At 35.8% G+C, this 19,330-nt stretch overlaps 2 protein-coding genes across 2 annotated transcripts; both read right to left on the bottom strand.

Annotated features, from left to right (window-relative positions):
• Positions 1–67: 67 nt before the first annotated feature.
• Positions 68–7,745, bottom strand: LOC116029488 (DNA-directed RNA polymerase II subunit RPB2). The gene is made up of 19 exons (XM_031271539.1): positions 7,285–7,745; positions 5,494–5,715; positions 5,110–5,400; positions 4,760–4,957; positions 4,576–4,640; positions 4,402–4,488; positions 4,198–4,318; positions 4,066–4,110; positions 3,796–3,933; positions 3,639–3,711; positions 3,307–3,383; positions 3,098–3,205; positions 2,902–3,018; positions 2,423–2,578; positions 2,187–2,291; positions 1,972–2,097; positions 1,810–1,887; positions 513–1,715; positions 68–398 (listed from the first exon to the last, which is right to left on the bottom strand). Exons 1-19 carry the CDS (start codon positions 7,525–7,527, stop codon positions 279–281), a joined length of 3,573 nt encoding a protein of 1,190 aa, XP_031127399.1. The 5' UTR covers positions 7,528–7,745; the 3' UTR covers positions 68–278.
• Positions 7,746–9,276: 1,531 nt separating this feature from the next.
• Positions 9,277–14,891, bottom strand: LOC116029489. Its single transcript, XM_031271540.1, has 9 exons — positions 13,865–14,891; positions 13,297–13,551; positions 12,952–13,162; positions 12,728–12,837; positions 12,450–12,649; positions 11,926–12,029; positions 10,577–10,764; positions 10,283–10,482; positions 9,277–9,853 (listed from the first exon to the last, which is right to left on the bottom strand). Exons 1-9 carry the CDS (start codon positions 14,109–14,111, stop codon positions 9,644–9,646), a joined length of 1,725 nt encoding a protein of 574 aa, XP_031127400.1. The 5' UTR covers positions 14,112–14,891; the 3' UTR covers positions 9,277–9,643.
• Between the last annotated feature and the right edge of the window lie 4,439 nt (positions 14,892–19,330).

The following is a 19,330-nucleotide window of genomic DNA, read 5'->3' on the forward strand; positions in this document are numbered from 1 at the left end:
TTAGTAGCCATCCGTCCAATTATTGATTATTCATGATTTTTCTGTTGAAAAATAAAATGGACTCTAGTTTCCAAAAACATAAAACAAAATTTCCATCTATTTCTGTCGGGCAATATATATCTTGATACACATCGGTTACAGTATTTCACAACATCCCATGTGATCTAAACATTAGAATTATACAAAGCTTTCCAGTTTCTTGTCATCGTCCTCAGCATTCTTGCACTACTGCAGTACAAAAATAAATAATGGCAAATATAAAAAAGGCTCGTGCAACCTTATGCTCCTTTCTTCTTTTGGTCCTTAGCTTGTTTGACATCCTTTGTAAGCATTCTTGGTGCTATGGCCATGGCCATGAGCTCTTGGAACAATAACTTGCATGCATAAGGAATATGAACCTGAAAATTTTCAGAAAAAAACCACCATTAAATTCACCGCATGAACAACATGAAGAGAAGGGGAATAAGTGGTCAAGGGTGCTTGCCGGGTAGAATGAACACTAAAATGTGTACCTGGACAATATCAGTCTTGTTCTTGCAGCCTCGGCATTCAAAAGAGCTCTTCTTGAGGTTTGCTATAGCAATCAAGCCACAGTGTTCACAAACATGAACTCTATATGCATCACTTTGGTCAAACAACCTTTCTTTTAGAAAATGAGCAGCACCATGCGCAATCATGCAATCTCGTTCCATCTCCCCAAACCGGAGACCACCATCACGTGATCGACCCTCCGCAGGTTGCCTTGTGAGAATTTGCACAGGACCTCTCCCCCGAGAATGAATCTTGTCATCAACCATATGCTTCAACCTTTGGTAGTATGTAGGTCCAAGGAATATCATAGCGGTAAGCCGTCGCCCTGTGTGACCATTGTACATGGTCTCAAAACCACGCATCTGGTAACCACATTTGTGCAGAGCTTTGCTGATGTTGTCCACAGTAACATCCGTGAATGGAGTAGCATCTCCTTCTTTTCCCATGTGCGCTGCAACTTTCCCCATGATACACTCAATCAGCTGACCAATGGTCATCCGAGAAGGAATAGCATGAGGGTTCACAATAATATCGGGAGTGATGCCTTCCACAGTCCACGGCATGTCTTCTTGCGTGTATGTCATGCCAACTGTTCCCTTCTGACCATGCCGACTGCTAAACTTGTCGCCAATCTGAGGGATTCGAACTGATCTAACCCTCACTTTCACAAACCTTAACCCGTCAGCATTCGTCGTTAGTAGAACCTGGTCAACCATACCAGTTTCACTATGACGCAAACTGGTACTATGGTCGCGCTTTGTGTAACGGGCAGATTGGCCTTGAGCATCCTCCTGGGAGAGGGGAGTAGTTTTCCCAATAATCACATCCTCACCGGAAACTCGAGTTCCAGGTGGGGCAAGACCGTCATCATCCAACTTATCATAAGAACCATGTCTCATTCCCATAGTATTAGCTCTGTCAGGGCGTCCAAAGTCCTCTTTGACCAGTGTGCCCATCTTTTTCTCTTCATCCCTATATGAGCGGAAAAATAAAGATCGGAAAAATCCACGATCAATTGATGACTGATTCATAATGACAGAATCTTCTTGGTTATATCCTGAATAACAGGCAATAGCAACAATGGCATTAATGCCAGCAGGTAGCTGCCTGAAGTGCAAGTGTTCCATGGCTCGAGTGGTTACAAGAGGCTTCTGAGGATAATATAGCACATAGGCCAATGTGTCCTGTAATGAAGAAACTAATAAGTTCCGGGAATGGATTATGAACATTGTACGGAGTAATATTGTATCAATTTCAAAAATAAATGCAATCTCATACCATTCGGAATTGGTAGTTGGTCACATAAATTCCCATGGCTTGCTTACCCATAGCTGACTGGTATGTATTACGGGGAGACTGAAAGAATTAACAGTACTTAAGACAACACGAATAACATATGTATAACGAAAAAAGGGGAAGATGACAGCTATAATAAAATACCTGGTTGTGGTCAGGAAATGGAATAATTGAAGCGCAGACGCCCAAAATTAGTGAAGGATGAATCTCACAATGAGTATAGGTAACAGAATAAGCCTCCCCTGGATTAAGTCTTGCTTGTATGAGATCCTAGAAAAATTAAGATAGGCATATCAGCATGTAGAATCTTAATGGGTGTTCATCAACACAAGAATGTTAGCTGTTCTTTGCTTGCTTACATTAATGGTCATGCTTATCATAGTTGTTTCTTCCTCTTCAGTGTCAATGTACTCGATAAATCCCTTGGCCACCAGGTCATGCCAACCACCTTCCTCGGGAGATTCCTAGGGAAGAAAGAAGAGAAAAAACAGTCAATGAATATATTTAAAGAGTGCAACACAAAAATGGTATTTTCCGGTGTGCCACAATAACTGAACTTAGTCCAAAAGTATGCTACCAAAAAATTAGAACATACCCTTAGTTGCAATGCTTGAATATCTTTCTTCTTAATGAGAAGCCTTTGCTTCTCCACAATGAACAATGGACGACTGCAGCGTCCATAGTCAGTGTAGATCCGTAGTTCCTTCAAACGGATATCTCGAACTACACCAACCTCAGTATTGACATCAACCTGCACATTGCCAAAAATACACACAACAATGTGTTTTAGAAGCAAACAAAAATAGAAAGTTAACTGATGATCTAATCCAATATTGTAGAAACGCAATACTTGCAAATAAAAAGGCAAAAGTACATTTAGTGCTTTTTTGGATGAATAATCCAATATTGTAGAAACGCAATACTTGCAAATAAAAATTAGTTTCAATGATAGAAGTGCACATTAAAATTTAAAAATAAGAAAGTACTGGTTAACAGATCAAGCTTCTAATAGCAAATGGTTACAATTTACGAGTAGAAATGTGCTCAATATGAGACTTGAAATCATATTCTCACCCGTCTCCTTAACCGTCTCAGTGTTCTCACCAACATATCTGGGTCACGGTGAATTCCAACCCAAGTACCATTGACAAATATCTTCGTAGCTTGCGGAATGACAGCAGGAGAAATTTCCTACAACCAGAGAAGATAGCATGAAACCACAAAAGAACACAAATGCTAAAGCCTCTACTTAGAAGTAAAATTTACTAACCTCAAAGTTCTCAGTGCCCCATTCCTCCAAAAACTCCAAAATTGGATATGCTGCTGAACCAACTGTTATATACACCATTAGTGCTAGATTCTTCACCAGTCCACATGCCTGATAGCATCGCACAAAATACCACAAGTAATTTAGCAGAAATGAAGAATAATAACCCCCACCCCAATGTGTACAAACTCCACATAAAATCAACTACTGACTTGTCCTTCTGGTGTTTCTGCTGGACACATCATCCCCCATTGTGAATTGTGTAATTGCCTGGGTTTAGCTAGTTTCCCTGTGAAATGAACATGAATAATAGTGATGGTGAAGATCATAGAAGAGAGAGCAAAACCCGCAAAAACATGAGGTGTCAAACTGCACCAAAATGTACTAGTGGACATCCATCTTTCCCACTTCCCACCCCCCATTTCACCGCAACCCCCAGCTCAAAAAACATAAAGACAAAACAAACCAGAAATAAGAAATTTTTAAAAATAAGGACCAAGTGTGATGGATCTACACAATTACAATGACCAACAAGGGGAATTACCTTCGCGGCCTATTGGAGAATTTAACCTTCTCAAGTGTGACAAAGTTGAGGCATAAGTCAAGCGATTCAACACCTGAAATATCACAAAACATAGCTACTCTTCCAGAAAAGGGAATCCAAATAGCATTTCAAAAAGATGAGTTGCAAGGAGCCTAACCTGAGAAACACCAGCTCTTGTACCTGCAGCATTAGCTTGGCCCCAGTTTCCAGTAGCCAGTGAGTACTTAAGGCCACTTGTAATGGTTTTTGCTTTAATTGCAAATTGCAGATTAACATCTTTACCATTATCAACACACTGAGAAGCAAATTAATAAGTCAGGCCAAAATTTAAACAACACTATTATTGCATATTATTGTTATTGATATATACAGAGAGGTCAGTACATTTGAAATAAAGATGTAGATAAATTTTAGAAGAGAAATAAACCTTCTGAACATAAGATCTAACATCACGAGTTAACTTCCTGAAAAGCTGCATAAATAATGAAACCCAAAAAAAAAGTAAGGAGCTATTTGAGACTGATAACATATAAATACCAATATAAGAAACCCTACAGACCATTCGAAATAAACCACCAAGCAAAGGACCAGCAAGATCCAATCTCTTGTTGCCATAATGATCCCTATCATCCTCAGCCCTTCGGCCAATTGCACACAACAGAAGCCGGTGGATGATATACCTGATATGTGCCGAGTAATATCCTCTTAGAATGCACTACCACTACAACCTCAAAGATGGATTTAGAGTTAACAGAAAACCTACCCAAAATAGTAAGCTTTCTTTGTCTCGCAATATTCTCCAACCCCAACATGAGGAAGCATTTCTTTCTGAAGAATATCTTTAGCATACCTATAAGGTAAAATTGAGAAGGATCGCTGTAAATTAAATTTAAAAAGAAGAAGGTGAGTAAAAGGCTAAATCCAAGGTTAAGCATACTTGATTCTCTTCTCCTTAGTAACACCAACAGTAGCCCCTCTCTTCCCAATATAATCCAGAGCAACCTGAGCATATTATAAACACAATTAATACAATGAATAAGAAAGTAATGGAACTTGCTCAGTTAACCCTAGTTCAGGAAAGAGAGCACAAAATAAAATAAATGAAATGCCATAGCAGGTACCTGTTGATTCTGAATGACAAATGCTTCTTCCAAAGAGGGCCGCAGCAACTCCATCATTGGTGTATCATTAAAATCATAGCAGATATGTTCCAGTATATCTTTGTCAGCGACAAAACCTAAAGCTCGGAAAACAATTATAATAGGAATTTCTGTCCTGATATATGGAAGTGTGGCACGAATATATTGACCAGAAGAACCCTGCAAACACAGACATGGAGGAAAGTAGTTGAATACATCTGAACTGCCTGAGTGGAAGTATGCACCATTTAATTAAGAGTTGCCTCATTATATTATTATTATTTTGTAACAAGTTACAAGTAGTGACAAAAGTTATTCAGAATCCATATTACCCCTTTGGCACTAGTTCGTGAGAGCATTCGCACAAACATAGTACTTGGTGGTCTGTTTTGAGACTCTGCCATTGACCGGACTTCTGCCACATATGCATACTTGTTTGGTTGCCTCTTCTTAAACACATAGACATGATTTGTACTCATCTTTTCCTGAGCAATTAGAACCTTCTCACTCCCATTAATTATGAAATAGCCACCTTGATCGTATGGACACTCCCCAAGCTCAGTCAAATCTTTCTCTGAATTTTGATACAATGTGCAATAACTTGATCGAAGCATTATAGGAACCTACATGTCCAGAAAGAACAAGTTAGATCTCAATAAACCAAATCAAGTAGAGTGACCAATCAAGAAACTCCATCAAGCCTACAGTTCATTCACCTTCCCGATGAAAACTTTAGTGAAGTCCTGAGTTTCAGTAACTTCTTCACCATCATGCCCTTTCTTGATGACTCTCTTTGAGACATCCACATAGAGCGGAGCAGAGTATGTCAGATTCCTTAACCTTGCAGCTTTCGGGAATAAGGTTGCAGTTTCACCATCTGACTCTGTCATCATTGGCTTACTAAGATAGATTTGACCAAAATTGATTTTGTAAATAGTCTGCAAAGTAAACCCATAAGTCATGTTAACTGCTTTTCACTTTTAGAGAGAACAATTATATTTATTCCTATTGATAAGGAAACTAAGGAAGCTATATATTCTATCAAATCAGACAAAAAACAATCAAAATGGATCTAACATTATTAACTTGGTAAAGTTAATAAATCAATCAACCACCAACCACCAACCACACATAGATAAAAAGTGATTCCAATTATAATATGGATATAATTCTTCAATCAAGTAAATATAATATATTATCCACGAAATAATTGCAATTGAGTTCAATTAATTGTGACATTCAAATAGAGCAACTACTACTAGCGTATACCTCAAGCAGGAAAGGAAAAATATGGATCTACAGTTCTTTTGCAGTTGTGCAGCAAGTACAGTTCAACATTATTTTGTCTTAAGTTTATATTTCCTTAGCATCCTCAACTATAAGCTAACAATTACTCAGTATTTTAAAGTTTCAGATAGAACACAAGATTTTTATTGATAAGATGGAAATTGAAACAAAGTTCTGCAATTTGTCTGCTTTGAAATCTCAAATCTAGAGTAAAAGTTCAAAATGAGAAACAATCTAAGTGACTCATGAACCACACTCTTCCATCTTGCTTAACATCAAACTCCATAAAATCATAAAACAATCAAGATTTCAACTTCATGTCTTCACAAGACATCCTAGGCCATTAGGAATTAAGATGACAAGAAATAACACTACTTTTTCCCCTAAAAAGGACAAGAAACCTATTTTAGCATAAAGTCAAAAAATCAGGATGCAATAGCAAAGAAGTTGAGATTAATAGATAACTGAGCTTCATTTCAGACAAATCCATGATATGTGCCAAAGGACTCTGATCTGCAGAATTTTGACTAGTTTCAAGCATGGAAGGTGTTTGAACAACTATCCCGATAATCCAGGATCCAACACCACCTGAATTGAACTGAAACCTAAAATACTATCTTATAATATCCTTTTTTTTTTTTTTGAAATCATCTTATAATATCCATTTAATGCTTAAGGTTCCATATAATTTAAGATGTTCACAACTAAATTTGTGGTGTAACACTCAACTGCATACTATTAGAGCTGAAAACATGGCCAGTCCTCTCTTTTAGTGACAAAGAGCAAGACTGACTAATTTATATATCAAAAACCACTAAATTTTCCATCATCCTCCTTCAGAACTAATTAGGATCCAGCCTAAGTGAACTTGAAGCTGTGTCCCTTTGAAGAATGGTGACTAATAATGGCTTTTCCCCCATCAAATTCACTCTGAAAACCCTAGACGCCAGACTACTTAAGCATAAGCTTAGTTGTGAGCTTCAACTATAAAGCTCCGATTTTTCAGTCCCAATTTCCAAGAACCCTAAATACAACGCAGACAACTAAAAGATTGGACATTTTACCCACTAACCAAAAAGAATCCACCAACATCTTTTGAGAGTAACCACCAGAACTACTTTCTAGTAACTTCAATGTATCCACAGTGTGCAAATTATATCTTTTGCAACAAACCAATCGCCCCCAATTAAAACTTAATTACACATGTTCCGTGGACCGACCTCGGCGAAATCGGACTGGTGTCCGGGATTGTGCTGGGACTCAGGTCGGATCTCGATGTCAGCTGACTCGTCAACAATTTCCTGCATAGTGTTCTGGATGAACTCATCGAAGGAGTCAAGCTGTTGCCTCACCAGACCTTTATCCTCGAAGTATGCACTTATCACCGCCCACGCGTCCTCCTGCGTTATCTCTTCCTCGTCGTCGTTGTACTGCTGTTCATACTCATCCTCCTCCAAATCCATGGCTTTAAATTTATTTTCTCTTTTCCTGTACTGGTTATTCTAACTTCAAGTTCAGATTTTGATGCTACGTCCAAGCACCGTAGAGAAAGTAGCCGGTATTCTCTGATCGAGAGTACCTCTGTGTCCAAAAACCCTAGAAAAGGGGCCGCTCCTATGTATGTTCCTTACCTTGGTCGTCTACTAGTCCGCAGAGAAAAGAAAGCGGAGAGACGCGAAGATGGGAAATAATAAGGCCGCACTGCGCTATATATATCATTGTGGTCAGAAATGTCAAGCCGTCATGGCAAAAAACATATATGGAAAACCGTCACACTAAAAAATTCGTGAATTTAAATTGAGCAAATTTCACACTCTCTTTGTTTGTTTGTTTTTTTTTTTTTTTTTTTTTAAAATAAAAACACCTCAGAATTTCATTAAAATCATCCAATAAAGCATTACAAAAGAAAAGATGATGATGGAAGACAACTCCTCACGATTTGACTGAAAAACATATTTTTGAGCTTTCAAGAGGACAGTCTGATCCACAAAACACTTAACAAATGAAATACTAATATGAGCAAATTGATTCGACATATCTTTTACATCAAGTAAAAAATCAAACTGAAAGAATAAACTTCAATGCCAGAACTTAGGCCTTGAACAACAACCTGCATTTGATTCTACCTAAACATATTTTATGTGTTTTGATTTCAACCTCGTAAGGCAATGGCCTTAATCTCTTTTGGTGAACACGCTCCCCCAAGGTGTATGTCACGCCGCAACAGCCTTGAAACTTCAAAATTCATCACGCAAGACCAACCAAACCCTATTTTACCTTCACGCTTGTAATCGCAACATTTACCTCAAATTTGAGACCGACTGGATAAAGTTTCTTACATTTAAAAGTGGAGTTGTGTGCAGACTGAGAAACTTTGTGCATCTTTTTCGTTGACTTTCCTCCCATCCTTAAGGTAAGCTTTAGCCAATTGTTCACTCGTCGTCATTGATAATTGTAATGTTGTCATATTTAGTTATATTCTTTTAATTTTATCATATTATATCATTAATTTATATTTATTTGCCACAAATAGTCATTCATCTGGATTTTTGTCATGCAACATTTAATAAAGATGGCTAACACATAATTAAATCATCCAAATTTATTGTCCCAATATGTAAATTTTCTCCATATCTCATAAACTTGTTAATTTGGATGATGAAATTACATGTTACCTCACATTATTAAATCGTATTATGATAAAAATTTAAATAGATGAATGATTGTGAAATGTAAATAAAAGTCAATTGTGCAATATTGTAAAATTAAATGAATATGACTATATGTGACAATATCACAATAGTCAATGACTAAAATTAGAATTTGGGCATTTAAATCATTAAACTAAAAATGTATGTATTTACACTATCCAAAAATATATATATATAATTTGCATTTTTTTTCTAGTAAACTAAAAAGGTTGTATTGTACAAACTCAACAAGTTCAATAACTTAATAAAAGCTTAAAACGATAACTTAATAAAAGCTTAAAACGAAATACCCAGACACGAACTAGAAATGAAAATAACAATTACCTAATAATTCGAAAGATAAAAATTACAATTTCCCCAACTCTATATTAATCGATGCATCGATGCCGATGTGATTACTTTAGCTGCGCTACCATTTTCCTTCATCTCATTACTTTAATCTTAACTTTCACTCATTAAAGAACATGAAGATCAGTAACAGATGGACCTATATAGTGCATCAGAAAATGAAAAAGTGATGGATTCCATTCATGAACTGATAAATATTCTCTTAGTTACAAGCACTCTTAGTATGGAATTGCTAAGATATAATGATTCTAAGGTCAAAACAATGGCTACCAGCTCTGAGGATATGCTGGCAAATCCATAAGAAAATTATTAGAATCAGATATATATACAAAAAATGTACTCTGTATAAATTCTGGGTTCTGTAAAAAATATCTGTATCTGTATATCTGAAAAAACAACCTCATGTGGAAAGGCGGCTATTACACTCGTCTCATCAGCACAACTCCTAGCCCGGCATTGATGTTCTTGAGACAGGGAAGGAGATACTAAGAAAATGGCTGAACAAAATTTCAACTTAAGGTCACAGTGATATTCTTACTACTTCTGGCAAGGAACTCCGGTGGTGCCTGGATCGCCTGTCTCTTCTGTGCCTAGCGGAACTCTTTCTAACCGGGCTGCTATGATTGGAAGCCATAATAGATTGATAAACTAGGGGTGGGGGGTGGATGACTGCACTATTACCGAGTGGAGGTGGATGCACCCCCTGCTCGAGAATATCTCGATGATACCCCTGCACAGCAGCAGAAAAGTTGGAAATTTCAAGAATTACATACATTTTCCTTGGCCAGCGTATAATGGATATAAATTAAAAATCAACCCGTATTTGAGAATTCAGAAGGGTAGATAATTTGTCTGAAGTCAAGAGCCGTTTTGGGCTTAGCCCGCTGGGTTAGCCCGTCCTGCCCCGCGAAAAGGGGGCGGGGAGGCTTCCCTTAGGCCCATATTTTGGCGGGCTTTGGCGGGCCCACCCCGCCGGCCCGTTTCGACACCCGAGTCATGTTCATTACTTGTCATGTTACATTTCTGGGTTTCAGGATGCTCAGGTATGGACGTCTCCACGATGAAAAATGATGCAGTATCTATCCACGATTCGTGGTTTGTTCTTTGATCACATAAGGAATGAAGTTCAAAGCGAGGAAAGAATTTGAACTAGGATTACCTGGACCACAAAGTTGCGTCTTTCACAGTCTAGGAACATCTCGACGGTCCAATTTGTCCTGGACCTGATCCTGTCCCTTACTGTAGAAAAGCTAATCTGGTCTCGGGGAGTAAAACGGTCTACTTCATTAAACCAAAGACAAGTAAAGAGGTTGGAAATTGGAATGTGCTCACGAAGAATAACGCATCCCTCTGGAACATCTGCGATTGATCAAATATGAAAAGGTTGCGATCAATGTCATTGCCAAACTACAGCACGGGGAAAAGAATGGGAAGAGAAGGATCCAACCCATACCACTTGTTATTGGGAACTTAGCTGCAGAGAATGGTGTAAGGCCCTCTTTTTTATAAAATTCAATCTGGAAATCAATGGAGGCGTTGTCAAACTTCCCAGCAGCTTTATTAGCTTCTGCTTCCACAAACACATCAAAACGCCTATAGTGCCTCGATATAGCAAAGCTGGCATTTTTTCTCCACAAGAACCTGAGATATAAACTTCTTCCATCACACCACAAGCCGTATTTAAAAGGAACCTGTCTCTACTACAATTCTAGCATATAATAAACCCCAGACATATTTGCTGTCAGTGTGCAATACTTAGGGATCTTATTCCCCCCACAGTAGGATGGAATTCATATTTAAAAGCATAGAAGCAGATGATTTCTTCTTGAATTGTTCCAGAAGATAAGAGATGCGTTTGCTTTCAATTACCAAGAAATTTAAGACCAGACAATCAGGGGATAAAATCCCAAACAAACAAAACCAGAAAATTTTCACAATCGGAGACTTCTAATCACTGTAGTCCAAGATACTTTCATTCACTGGAAATGGAAAGAAAAATCTACATGTTGTCAAATAAAGCCCCAGGGAAAAAAAGTTGTTTCCTTAACAGTTCTTTGCACTGGATACAATCACCATATACTGATCTCTTAAGTGTTAGAAGTTGTTCACAGAATCAAATGACTAGCAAGTTCCTGAAGCTATAGCTTTTAGTATGTACCTGCTAGCTACAACATATGGTTCTTGAATTATGATTATTTGAATTGATAATGAAATGATATATATGATGTGGATATAATCCACTTACAAACAATCTACGGGATGGCATATATAAGCTAAGAAAAATATCCTATTAAAGAATCTACGGGATGGCAATTAATAAGGTGACTAAAACGTGCAGTAATATAGGACTAGACATATGAATATGCTACAATCGGCCCCATTTTCATCTTCTATAACTATAATATATCATTCTTCTAAAAGGGCATTCAAGGTCCTTGGTTGAATATGTCCACCAGTTTAGTCTAGACAAACTGACTCTGTTCTCACTCAATTTGTCCATAATATGCAAAACTTGTGCCTTCTAAGTTCCAAGTAATATCTGATATTATCCTTTCTTGCATCCCACACATTTCTTAAAAGACATAGCTATTTAATGGGCATTCACTTCCAATTAGGGCAATAATATTGATCGCAGATTTGGTTAAAATGCTTAGCTAGAACAAGAACCCAAAAAAAATAAAAAATAAAAATTGCAGTTTGTTGACTCAGCCGTTTCTGATTTAAATTTTGAACATGTACCCAACTATGTTTTCATTCTCTTCTCTTTTTGAAAGTGTAATACAGAACTCTAAAAGGAAGTACCTTTCAAGTAGTTGATATGGATCCACAACCAGTTCAAGTTTTCCATCAATCCAGAGAGAATACCGTGCATTTGGAAATAGTCTATGAAGTAGAAGCTTTGGAATCTGCAGTTAACAAAAGTGGCAGACCAAATAAAGAATCTACAAGTAACGCAGCTCCAATATAGCTGAAACCTTAACTAGTCATTGAACAACATGAACTGGCTTCTTAAAAAACAAATATTAAATAATAATCAATTCTTTTTAATTAGTCGATGGCCTGTGAGTATATAGCATAAAGCAAAAGCACAAGGGAAAAGATTGGATCTGATGACTAAAACTGTCATTATTTGTGCGCAATGATTAGCATGAAAGATTCAATCACCCAAAGCTTGCTTCTTGAATTTGTTGTTACCTTCTTAACCAAAAACCATTTCCAAGAGGCTGTTGCCTCAATTTGTCAATTTTGTAAACTCCATGACCAATAACTTTCAATCTATTTTACCATGGTCTGTTAAACTAGCAAATATACCAAAAAACATTTACCTTCCCATTGCGCCTAGCATCACTGTAAGGTAGCTTATGAACAACAACAATTCTCCACAATCCCAATCTCATACTACTATCCAAGTCACTGGAATTTCTTAGAAATTCTTCTGTTTCATTGTCCACAAACATGTAAAAGCACACATTTTTCTTGGCATATTCACTTATGTTCATCGGTTGTCGAACTAAATCAAAAGCTCCTGTCAAGATGCAATCAATAAGCCAATAGAAGTAATATTAAAATGGAAATGTAAATTAAGTTAAATAGAGGTCAGTACCAAATATTGCTGATGCAACCACCACGCCTTGACAAGTTTCCATCTCATCAAGGTCAGAATCATCAATGTTAAAACCTGTATCATGTCCAAGTCTGACCCCTTTGACAAATCTGCAATGTAGAAATGGGAAAAAAAAAAAAAAGAAAAGAAAAAAAAGGACTGGTGAAGAGAGAACTTGGTAAAGAATTATTCCACCAGATATTCCAAAGTGCAACATAACATACCCACAATGGACATTCATTGACTCTCTTATATCATAGGAATCTTCCCTCTGACTCAGTGAAGGATATCCACCAAATTCTGAACCTCCAAACTCACTTTTAACTAAATTTTCTTCATGTATATAAGTTAAATCCTTAACTATAGGAGAAAATGATGGTGCATTTGGCATTAACGCAATAGCTTCTTCAACAGGAAGGTAGCACACTGGACATGCTGAAAAAACAAGAAAATGTTCAGAGCAATACTTTGCAACTAAGATTTTACATGTCTGTTATCAGAACTTTACTTCTCAAGGCCATAGTATTTTAACACATAACAAAATTTCAATGAAGCATCTCTGAACTTACGTCGTGGTCCAGTCCTCTTCTTATCTGCTGGCGGCGGAGGTAATGTGAAGCCTTCACAAGGGTTGCCGGGAGGAAGTGTGTATCCAGTAAAATATACAGGAGGGAGTGGGGGCTGTCCTGAAGCTGCAATTCCTCCAATACTATTTCTTTTAGGGGAAAGATTATTTTTTTGTTCAGGTTCTTTAAGAAATTCTCTATTTCTGATAGTATTATTAATATTGATGTTTGGAATGCCAGGTCCCTGTGAATCTTCACCTACAAATATGACAAGTAATGTATAAATCTGAACATGTCCTCAGCCATCATGCTACTTTCGAGTTCAAGTAATGTATAAGACTACACAAGATACAATATCCACATAATACAATTCATATTGTTCATACATTCATTCATCTGCAATTCAAACTTTAACCAGCTTAAAGCTGTAATCATATAATTGTTGAGTTGGATCACAATACACAAGAATGATGAGTATTGAGTGGTGCAGTGAATAAGCAAAAGGCAGAGCTACAACTTTGAATTAATTGTGGAAATCTCGAAACAGTATTGAAAAGATAAGAAACCAAACCTTTGCCAACATATAAGACCCAAACAAAAACTGCAGCAGAAACAGCACATAAGAGCAGCATGCCAACCTTCTTTCGAGGCGCAACTTTGCAGATCCAAACAAACAATCCTTCTTTCTCCTTAAACATCTTGGGAGGCTTTCTTGGTGGGATAGGTGGTGTAGTTTGGATTGCCACTGAAATATTCTGGAATTGCGGCAAAGATCCATAACTCCCTGAAGAACGAAGACCCAATGACCCTGTAGTCATTGTTGTCTGCTCAATCCCTCCCACTTCACCTTACATCCCCTCCTCTTCTCCTACACCCTCCAACTATTATCCCTCTCAAAATTCAAGAATTTCAATCAAAGCTCGAATCTTTACACTCAATGCCCCACTGCTTTTGCCACAGAAAACCCCAGCAAGAACAAATTAACAGCACAAAGCTAACTCAATTCATCAAGAAGATCAGACCGACATCCTAAATGATCTCTAAACCGAAATCCACCCCTCTTTCAATCTGTTCAGAACCAATGACAATGACCCAGTATCAAAACTATCAATGCTCGTAAATATCACGGATGCATTGTTCAAACATATACTGACGGTCCCATCAACACCGCATAGTACAGATACAAGCAGATGCAATTATGCAATCACTTTCCAGAGAAAAAACAAAGTACTATAAAATAAAATAAATCATTCAAAGTTTCAAACCACACTTGTATTTTTTGACCCGCCAATCAAACATGGGAAAACACCACAATCAAACTGTAATTGGGGATGAGAAAATTTTCACTGGAATGGAGATGTTAGGAGTGTGGATTCAAGGGTTTTGCGGGAATGTGAACAAATCTTGAGATCACGCCTCACGGTCTAAGTTTCCATTTTTGGCTGCTTTGCCCGTAAAAAATAAAAGAAAATTAATATTATTATTAGTGTCAAATCAAACATCATACGGAGTACCAACTATAGGTTATACTATGAATTACTCCGTATAATTTTTCATATCAGTTACGGAGTCTTTTTTAACGTAATTAATTTGCATAAATAAAATTTATTACAAATACAAATGAAAATTCTGAAAAATACTGTGTTCTTCATATACTGATTCCACAAGTAAGAAATTTCTTTGTGAATGACTAATAAAATTACGGGCAAAAAAAAAAAATAAAGAAGATATGGCGTATATATTGGAGCTAACGTGCGCCATATGCGCGTGAGGTTAGTCGGCGGTCGCCTAACTCATGAGCGCATCATTAGGTGGCGCCATTTAAACAACAACCGAGAAAACAAAATTCGGCCTCACTTATGACGTCACCAAAAATATTTTGTACTCCGTAATATACTTTCGAACTCGAAATTCCATAAAATCATAATAATAATTTTTTAAAATAATTTATAATGTCTTTCAGCACCATTCACCAATACTCTTTACAAAGAATAATGTATGTTTTATTATTATTATTATTATTATTATTATTATTATTATTATTATTATTATTATTATTATTATTATTATTATACTTGATACTATCAATTTTTATTTCTTGTACAATTCAATATTATTATATTTGGTACCGGTTAGTACATGATTCAGATACAAATATATTAGATAAATGATTTTTTTTAGTGATGAAAAAACTCATAATCACTATCCGATATTGTGCTATAGGTAAACCTAGACTTATAAGACATTGTGGTTATTAAGTCAATCGTCATCAATTTAACTAGGTTTACCTTCTAGATAACTAATTTTTAGTCTTTGTTTAGGGTTCCCACCATCTTGTTTCAAAAAGTTTAAAAAAAAAAAGAAAAAAAAAAGAAAGAAAAGATTGCTAAAGTATGAAATTTATGGGGTTTAAATTTCAAAACAAAATCAAATGAATATTTTAAACATTAAGCTCAATTGAATATTGTAATTTCATTTTAATGAAAATGGAAGAAGATAAAGTAAAAGAAGAATAATAATGGCAACCAAGTGACCAACTGTCCAATTCCTTCTAGCATGTGCAAGCATTTAATTTCAAGTCTCGATGGCAAAACTGCCAATTCAACCTAGAGGGGGCTAGGGACAATAAATGAACCATAAAATAGGAAAGTTACAAAATTTTATTTATGAAAATGTTAATTGTCTTAATGGTTTGCGGATGAATAAAGTTGATGCCAGAATCTTAAATACCTATAAAGGCTATAATAATACATTATTTACCAGTTTTTGGACTTTATTGCTTAAATATAACATATTAAAGTGTTTAATTGTATTTTAAAAAAATAGGAAGCTACTTAACTTTTTATGTGAAAATTAGAGATTTATTTGACTATTTTTTCTTAAAAAATATATATTGATAAATGATTCGCATTAAGTATTGAGTAAAACAATAAAATATAATATTTTTGAAATTGTAAATAACAAATAAAATGTACACTACTTTTTGTTTCGATAAAAATAATAATATAATTTTCCTGTCATCGTACGTTCGCGACAATGCATTTGTAATTGTCATTGTCGGCTAAGCCAAAGATAATGAAGATCAGACAAAACTGGCTTTGGTGGCAAGCCTGCTTATATTAGAGAATATTAACACCATCATTATACGCCGCAGCTTCGTCAAATGGGGTTGTTATGGGGTTGTTTTGCCACCTATATATATATATATATATATATATATATATATATATATATATATATCATACGGAGCATATGATTTAATAATTAAAAAAAATTATTGATCGAAAAGACTACAATAATACTAATCGGTAAATGATTACAATGAGGTAAACGAGTTTAGGTTATTCATAACAAACTAGTTCAAATTGAGAAGGTTAATAGGTACCTTCCACAAGAAGTCAAATAATTTAAAACTCTGTTATTGTCAAGTCAACTACCTAACCAATTCGATTAGGGTAACTCTCAATTTAAATATAGCTATTAACTAACTCTGTCAACTAATGGCTAAGTTAATTTAGGGAGTGAAATGAACCTGTAGATTAATAAACGATCGAATCGCTATTACTATTAACCTAATAGGCTAAAATGTCATTTTCCTAATAAGAGACCACGCTAATGTATTTATCTAAGGGTTCGTATGATAACCCAGAAAATGACTTACGATTTTTTTTTTCCATGTTTGGATATTCAAGAAAAATAAAGTCAAAGGAAAATATTCATTATTGTCAATAGAAAAAAATGTTAAAGTCTAGATTTTTAGTCGTACGATATTTTTTAGATTCTTTATTTTCCTGTATTTATCTTTATCTCTCATATCTTTTTAAGATAGTTTTCGAATTATTATTATTATATTACCACCACCACTACACCCTTATTATTATTGTTGTTGTAACAAATAATATGTTCATTTTCATAAAAATAAATCAAACATAAAAAAAAATTACAATTTCTTAACTGTACTTTTAGCCAAATAAAAAAATATAGTTTTATAACCTTTAATTAAATATTAAAGAATTCAATTATTTTTTCATGAAATGAGTCATTTTCTTAAAATAATTTGATGGGAAAATTTTTAAAATGTTTCAAACAAAGCATAATTTTAACAAAAGTCTTTGACTCACATGCATATCGTCTAAAATTCTAAATTTACTCGATGAGTTGAATTCGAATTAGCGAACAAGTTGTAGTGTTTGAAAACCTAAGCAATTAACAAATTGAAGTAAATTAAGATGTCTGACAATGAGGTTTAATCTTAATGATTGTATACTAAGGTGTTTGACAATGAGGTTTAATCTTAATGTTCCCAGGACTGGTCCATTGCTTTAATAGTAAGGTTTGAATTTCGCTAACTAGCTGGGGAAAGAGTTGAAATTTCATTATCATCACTCCATAATTGCTCAAAGAACGATTGTGAGTGTGTTTTTGACTAAATTAAAACCACTTAATTGCCTAGACAACTGTTTTATGCATGGCTCATTACGCTTTAATATCTTATTAAATTTATTACCTGAAAGTGCGCATAATCTAATAAATAGTCCGCAAATTGAGAGGTAAACCAAGCTAGGAAGACTTTAACTAAATAGGCCAGAGAGTGTTGGGAAAAATTATACTGCAATAGAGATTTAATTAAAGTTGTGCCGTGAAAAATGACTCATTGTCTTTTAGAACAATTTTGCAGCACCTAAGTGCAAGGCATAAAGAGCGACGTTGTTCCATAAGGTTACACAATTATTCTTTAGTAACATGCACATGTTATCAGGGGCGGAATCAGGATTGGATAGTGCAAGGGGGCCAACTACGGTGGATGTACTAAATCAAATACATTGATATCCATTTAACATATTTCAAAATAAGCATTACATTACAAATTTACTAAAGTTTAGAATAAATCATTTATAATTAATTTATTTTAATTTGCAATATGATTTTCAATGTACATTGATTTGTACGGTTGAAAGAATGAAAACATCCACACATATTTTAAAACACTACAAGAAAAATCACGAATCGCAATGGAAACATCGCGATGGAACGTAATCTGTTGTCGATTTGCAACGTTTTTTGCAACGGAACGTGTTCCGTCACGATTTTGCGTCGGAAATGGTGACATGATTCAATTCCGTAGCAAATTTTGGCGCAAAGTGAGAAAAAGTCTGAAAAATTTCGGCGCCCACATATTGGTGACGGATTTTACGACGGAATTAAGTTATGTCACCACAATGGCGACGGAAAAGGCAACGGTCGATGGTTCCGTCGCAATTTTGCGACAGAATCGGCGAGGAGAATACATTCAGTTGCAATATTTGGTGCAAAGTGGAAAATATTGCCACATAATCTTTTTTTTTTTTGGATTAACGAGGTAAACCCCACTCCTCACTGTGTGAGTATGTGAGTATTGCGACATAATCTTTGCACCAAGGAATTGACGACTGAGGCTAATGACAGTAAGTACAACGGGTACTTTTTCCGTTGTGAAAATATTTAATTTTGAAATAAAGTTTATTTTTGCTACAGAATAGACGACGAAATCAATTCGGACGTGGCCTCGGCCTCGGTTAAGGGTCCCCGAGCGAGACCATGCTCAACTATACTTGTGAATTTGGTCCAAACTCTGGGCTTGGGTTCTAGTTAGAGGTTGGACCTCATGCCATAGACTAGTTTTTGTAGGGCAATGCCTACAAAATTGCAAGTAAATTTTGTTAAAAGTGCAAGTAACATTTTCAAATAATGCACATAATTACAAGTAAAATGTATTAAAAGTGCAACAAATAATATACATTGAGCATTAGTGTCAAGTTCACATAACGTTACCATTAGTTACACCAAAGTGAAAGACATTATCATTAGGCCTGATGCGTGCCCCTATCAGGAAGGCGTCTAACCCACAACCTCCCACTTAACAACACAAACACCAACCACCCAATAAGGTATATTTGTCGAGCATGTACAATAAGGTATGATGCTATATTTACCCGTATGAAGATCGCTAACATCTAAGTAGGGGGGACACGTATGTGCCCAAGAAAAAAAGCAATCT

This window comes from Ipomoea triloba, chromosome 9 (assembly GCF_003576645.1).
Source record: "Ipomoea triloba cultivar NCNSP0323 chromosome 9, ASM357664v1".
Classification (NCBI taxonomy): domain Eukaryota; kingdom Viridiplantae; phylum Streptophyta; class Magnoliopsida; order Solanales; family Convolvulaceae; genus Ipomoea; species Ipomoea triloba.

Coding starts and splice junctions, on each gene's coding strand:
- LOC116029488 (XM_031271539.1), bottom strand. CDS start 7,527: ATGGATTTGGAGGAGGATGAGTATGAACAGCAGTACAACGACGACGAG. Junction 4,489..4,575: donor ACTAAGGAGAAGAGAATCAA/GTATGCTTAACC, acceptor TTTACCTTATAG/GTATGCTAAAGATATTCTTC. Junction 3,934..4,065: donor TTAGATCTTATGTTCAGAAG/GTTTATTTCTCT, acceptor TTTGCTTCTCAG/TGTGTTGATAATGGTAAAGA.
- LOC116029489 (XM_031271540.1), bottom strand. CDS start 14,111: ATGACTACAGGGTCATTGGGTCTTCGTTCTTCAGGGAGTTATGGATCT. Junction 13,163..13,296: donor GAAGAGGACTGGACCACGAC/GTAAGTTCAGAG, acceptor TTGTTTTTTCAG/CATGTCCAGTGTGCTACCTT. Junction 10,483..10,576: donor TAAGTTCCCAATAACAAGTG/GTATGGGTTGGA, acceptor GATCAATCGCAG/ATGTTCCAGAGGGATGCGTT.